The sequence below is a fragment of the Psammomys obesus genome, unplaced genomic scaffold, assembly GCF_907164565.1.
Source record: "Psammomys obesus unplaced genomic scaffold, mPsaObe1.curated_primary_1811, whole genome shotgun sequence".
Classification (NCBI taxonomy): domain Eukaryota; kingdom Metazoa; phylum Chordata; class Mammalia; order Rodentia; family Muridae; genus Psammomys; species Psammomys obesus.
Window position 1 is genome coordinate 7013374 of NW_026590701.1, and position 5827 is coordinate 7019200.

The window sequence follows — 5827 nt, forward strand, 5'->3', positions numbered from 1 at the left end:
GTACCAGAGTCAGAATGAGGGCTCTTCTAAGCTAACTTCCTGCAAAAACAGGCCTACACCCCTCCCCCCTGCATACTTCCTTTATTCAAGCTAAACTCTCATGCTATAATTTGGACTGTCTGAAGTGGGAATCCTTGTCTGGAGAACTGAGACTTAGATGATCTTTTCCCATGAGAAAGGTCATGGTGACTGATGGGTGGGGTTCTGTTCATTCCTAGGAAGCTATAATGAGGAGATTTGTGACCACTAGAGGTCCTGTATCAAGCCCACTCAGGAGATAAGCACCTTCGCTGCCCAAGGTCACATATGTTAGACCTCAGTGGGCGGTGGTCTTCAATGCAATTGTCCTGAGGTGAGCCACAAATGCATGGTGAGTGCACTTGGGTTTGCTTCCAGTTTATATCCATAAAAAAGGAGGAAATGCAAACGAAACCTTGACATAACCCCTCACACACTGTACCAAAACATTGATGTGTAAGCATTGCTTCTAGAAAATCAGAATGGGTTAAGCATTCTCAATAGCATAAGACACCTTTGAAAGCACTGGCCACTCCACTCTTCAACTGTGCATATAAACTGGATATGGCAGGTTTGCCCGGCCTTGTGCTCACAGGAAGCAGGGATCTCATGACATTGCAACTTGTCCTCAGCAGACCTTAAAACTGTGCTGTTACACAGTTTCAAAAGCCTGAAATCTAAGCATTACCATCTTTCAAGAATGGCATAGGCCTGGTCTATAACAACAAGGGCTTTCATCTCCCTACTTTCAGGATGGTCTGTCCCCTTGCAGCGTCTCCCAAAACCAGTGTGGTCTGTTGAGTACAAGCTGAGTGGACAGCATAACTACAATTTAGAAAATCAAAACCAAAGCTAACAATTTATTAAAACCAATTCTAAAAAATAAACAAAGCCCTGAAGAGAACCACATGAGTACAAAAGCAATTTCTCAGGGGAGGGGAGTGTGAAAGGGTGTGGCAGGGAATTCTCTGAAGAGGAGGACCTGCAGCACCAAAGACGGGGTGTGTGAAAAACACACTATCTGCTGACACGGGTTCTTCCACAGCTGCTATCAGGCATGCTGGCTGGATTCTGCTCCCACATCTGGCTGCAACAGCAAAGGTGTCACAGAACTTTCTGGTGGTTTTCTGCTCTCTGACTCTGGTGAACAAGCTGGTTCTGGCCCCAGAGTACCTAGTTTCTCTGCCAGATAAAACACTTCAAGCTCTGGATCTTCGGATATGTGGCTCCACAGATCTAAAGATGGAGACAGATGTGCTGCTGATGCAGTCATTGTGAAAGGAGGAAGTGGCATTGGGTTGCAGGAGGAGACAAGATCCCCGGGATGAGACCTCCTCTCAGCCTTTCCAAAGACAGAGGAGACCTATACTTGCAGGGAATCCAGACCCTGTCCTACAAAAGGACGTGTGCCCAGACCAGGGTCCAGTGACAGCTCCCGCAAACAGGAGCCTCTCAAGCCTCCCCCGGAGCACCAGGTGCTGAACCCTCCTCACATACATGGTCTCAAGCACCTACCTGAGTCTTCATCATCCTCGATCTCTGACTCACTGGCCTCTTCTTGCTGCAAGTCAGTCAGGAGCATATGGACACGAACAATAAGGTCGGAATATGGCATGTTCACAATCAAGTAGGTCTTCAGCTTCCTCAGAATGGAGAGGTCTGAGGTCTGACAAAACTCCTCAGGGTTCTTATCTATCCATGTGTCCAGGAAGGAACAGAGGGTGCTGGGGAAAGCGGATGAAAAGGTCAGTCAATGGCCAGGCCTTTCTTTGTCTAAAGCTCCTATGGCTCCCTGAAGGGAGGATTGCAAGGAAGAAGCTATCACTGCCCCCTCCCCCCCGCCCCCTGTGCTTATCAGTGTAGTGTTTGAACAGGGCTGTGAGGTCCATGTGAGCAGGGAGCTCCACACACTTTTCTCAGCCTCTAATGGAGAACAGCTGAGCAGGTCTGCCTGGCAAGGGTTGGGATGGGATGAGGGTAGAGTCTCACAGGGGCACTTGAGGCCCCAGGCTTCCCCCATCTCACCACTTGCAGGAACCCTGCCCATGTAATTCTTCTGACCCTGCAGGCAATGCTTAGACATCAGTATGGTACTAGACACAGGAAAAGAATGAAATCACAGCATTGGCCAAACCATACCCTTGTGAATGCAAGTGACCCCACACTGGAGCCCAAGCCCTTCCTCTTGATGCAAAGCCCCCTTACTTCTTTGCTTGTTCATCCTCTTCGCAATAAGGATGGAAGTATGAATAGCTACAAAAGACAAGACAGGATGTAATCTGTACAGGTCCAAGTCCCCAGCCGGAAACACATCTGGGGGCAGAACATCTCCTGGAGAAGAATCGCAATACACAACCTCCAAGTAAGATCTGCCTACTCTCAGAATTGTTAGTTCACCTGCATACAGTAGGTGTTTCAAATATGCTCATGCAATATGTGAACATAAACATCTCTATGCAGTGGGCACAGCGTCCCTCGAGTTGCCCTCCACGGATCTCCACTCTCGACACATTTCTACTGGGCACTCCGATAGGAGTTCTAGAACCTCCCTTACAAGTGGGAGAAGTGCTTTCATCAAGGCCTCAGCAATTTGGGTACGGGGATAGAGAGCTCTTTAAAGGTGCAGGGGACAGCCTCATTCATTCAGGTCTCGGCTCTGGGACCTTGGGCCAACCCTGGGAGAAGCATTTTCTGACTTCATGCTGCAGCGTCCTGACAGTACTCTAGACTTTATCAGCAGACAGTGCTTCCCAGAACCAAGAAGAGGATCTGAGCCCTCTGGGCTTGGAGGTGGGCACTCACCGCTTGAACAGCAGGTCCAGCACCTGCTGGGTGGTGGCAAACCTTCGGTATGTACACAGGAAGGCAGGGACAAAGAAGGTGTCCCCAGCCTGCAGGGAAGGCACCAGGTGGTTCACTAGCTTTTCCACCACATCTGCACTGATGCGGGACTCTCCACAGGGCTCCTTCTGGTCCTTTGGGGCAGAATCCTCCTTAGCCTGAGGAGAGATCAAGGTCGATGGTTCAAACAGGCACAGGTCTGCAACATTCTCATTGGTTGTTATCATTGCAAGTTTCCCTGAATCATTACACTGCCAAACAGACAGAGCAAAAGTAGGGGAAACTCTGAGGTTTCAGAGGTTACCTTGTCAGTGTGGCCTTGGCTCTGGCTGCCCTGGGTCAAGTCTGCTTCCTTCCGGGAAAATGGCCAGAGGCGTTGGAGGCAGGAGTGAATCCTGTGTCTCCAGGGACCACCATGGCCTCCACTCTTGTCCTTCTTGACGCCTGTTCCTCTAGCAATTTTAAAACAGCAGAACATCCTGCTTTCTCTAGGGTCTCAGCCTCGTGAGCCTGCTTGGCTGCATGTAGGCAGTTGGCTGCCTGGTTACCAGGATTCTGCATTGTTGGGTCATGCTCAAGGAAGTGATGTCACTTCCTGGGGGTCCCTTTCCTAGCACATTTTCACAAAGTGCTTTTCCAAAGACTCCTAGGTGCTCTCACACTTATCTTGTTCACAAGGAGACAGTTACATAGGTGCTCTGTATGCTTCCAATGCACCCATCAATGTCAGGGTGTAAGCAGCACCCCACTTTTAATATCTGAGAACCTATTTTTGAATGACATCTGTAAGAGGAACCCTAAACTGCATCCTACTTATCCGAGTTTACCTATAACCATAACCATCTTGCCTTCCATCTATGCTACCTCGTGTGTGTTCTGTGGACTGTGGGTACATGCACGCCTGTGCCAGCCACCAGCCCCACAATGCCAGTGTTCCTGCATAGGAATTGTGTTTCCCAGGACCAGTTCCCACCCCTTGATCATCAAAGTACTCATGCCCAGAGGGTTGCAAGCTCTCTGTAAACAGCTGGCTCAGCCACGTCCACCAGCTTACAAGATGGATGGCACCTGCCCCCCAGCACAGTCTCAGAACTGATTCACCTTCCATTGTTGCTGCTTCAAATTGCTGCTTGAGTGCTTGTCCCGACTTTCTTCAGGGATGGACTTTGAGTTGTAACCTGAGATAACCCTTTTTCTTCCCTAAGCTGCTTTTGGTCACAGAGCTTATCACAGCAACAGAATGAAAGTCGAGCATCACGCTTTCTCTGCCACCATCCTGTGTTCTTTGGCAGCTGACCTCCTCTATAGTTCCTCACCTTCCTCACTCCCTGGTGTCCCATTTCTTCCTCTCTACTCAGTGTTTGCTTTTTCTGGGGTCCCATTGGTCTCTGCCCCACAGTCCTTCCCTGTTCATCCCCTGGCCAGCCTCCTCATTCAAACAGAGGATCTGGGTCAATGATTATCAAGTCAGTGAGCTAGTGAGTGAATAGCATGTGCCTGTGTTGGGATTTCACATGGAACTAAAGAATCAGAAACTTTTAGGTAAGTGAAAATGTGTCTCCTTTGTCTACTTGAAGTACCTTCGTTGTCATTCTTCCTTTATTCCTCCTTGCAATGTTTTCATAGTTCTGTTACACAGACTCCTTCAGTTCTATGTATCTAGGGATCACTGACATTTACTTTTTTATTCTGAAAGTTTGGCAGCAGGAAAAGCAGTGCAGGGAAAGACATTGCAAAGGGACCCAGAGAGGAGGCCTGGAGCCTGCAAGGGCTCCTCCACCACAGCCCAGCTTTCCCAGTGGCTGCTGAGACTCAGCACTGCCCCCATGTGGAGGAAGATGACACAGCAGATGAGAGTCCTTGTAAAATGACATTGCAGTGTACTTATTTTATGAAGAAGAGCATCTGAAGGCTAGATTTCACTGGGATAAGACTAGACATGCAAAAATGATTGATTATATGATAACTATATGTGTTCTCTTTACATCCCATGATAATCTTTTCTAGTGACTGAGTTTGAAGTGAGTCAGAGGTGGCTGAGACAGAGAGCGAGAGAGAAAGAAAGAAGGAGAGAGAGAGAGAGAGAGAGAGAGAGAAAAGAAGGAAGAAAGAAAGAAATAAAGGAAGAAAAAAGAAAATGTAACTTAGCTGCATTTAAACAATTTTAAAATGTGTAGCATTTTTTATAACCCACTTAAATTAATGAGGTGACTTTGTGAAAAGTACTGACAGTTCATATTGGTTGAATTTTATAGCATGTGAGGTGTACCCTGATCTATCTTACAAGAATTCTAAGTAAGGTTAGAGAAACTGTTGAGTGTTTCCTAATCTGTTAGTATGTGTGCATGCACAGAGTGAGCACCCAGTAAGAAAACTGAACTGCTGACGAATCTGCATCAGTGATGCAGACACAAATGCAGGTGTGCAGGGCGGGGAACTGTGAATTAGTCAATGTGTGGACATCACAGTGACTTTATAGCTCTACTAGATGTGAGAGGAAAAGCATGAGCTGGAATGACTCATCATACCCCATGCATGAGCACAACCGCTGTGTCAATTAAACATAAACGTGGACTTCAAAAGAAGAGAAAAATTTTGGTAAAACATCTCAACTATCTGAGCACTATCTAAAAGCTACAAAACATCCTCGAGCAAATGGAACAGCCTGTAGACCAGGAAACTTAGATCAAGTGTGGACAGATTTGTTATTGAGAAATCCCCTTTCCCAGTGTTATTCCTAGCAGGACACTTGGCCCTTTGTTTGTTTGTTTGTTTCATAATGGTTCCAAAATTTCCAAGGAAATCTACTAGTTGAGCTCAGAAGTTGAACACTCTACTACCATGAAAAAGGGCTAGTATTTGATATCCAAAAATTAAAAAGAAACCATACATGAGAGAACATGTTCAGGAATTACTAAAATAGCCATGAAAGAAGAACAAGTTAGGAAGAGGAGGGATTTTAAATGCG

The 5827-nt window shown here is 46.9% G+C and overlaps 1 protein-coding gene across 1 annotated transcript; it reads right to left on the reverse strand.

The window, feature by feature from the left end:
* Positions 1–1069: 1069 nt before the first annotated feature.
* On the reverse strand, positions 1070–3337 carry LOC129677923 (ral guanine nucleotide dissociation stimulator-like). Its single transcript, XM_055608593.1, has 5 exons — positions 3164–3337; positions 2821–3017; positions 2224–2271; positions 1534–1742; positions 1070–1254 (listed from the first exon to the last, which is right to left on the reverse strand). Exons 1-5 carry the CDS (start codon positions 3335–3337, stop codon positions 1070–1072), a joined length of 813 nt encoding a protein of 270 aa, XP_055464568.1.
* Positions 3338–5827: the final 2490 nt, after the last annotated feature.

Coding starts and splice junctions, on each gene's coding strand:
- LOC129677923 (XM_055608593.1), bottom strand. CDS start 3,337: ATGTTCTGCTGTTTTAAAATTGCTAGAGGAACAGGCGTCAAGAAGGAC. Junction 2,272..2,820: donor CTGGACCTGCTGTTCAAGCG/GTGAGTGCCCAC, acceptor TGTCTTTTGTAG/CTATTCATACTTCCATCCTT. Junction 1,743..2,223: donor GAGGATGAACAAGCAAAGAA/GTAAGGGGGCTT, acceptor CGCTTTCCCCAG/CACCCTCTGTTCCTTCCTGG.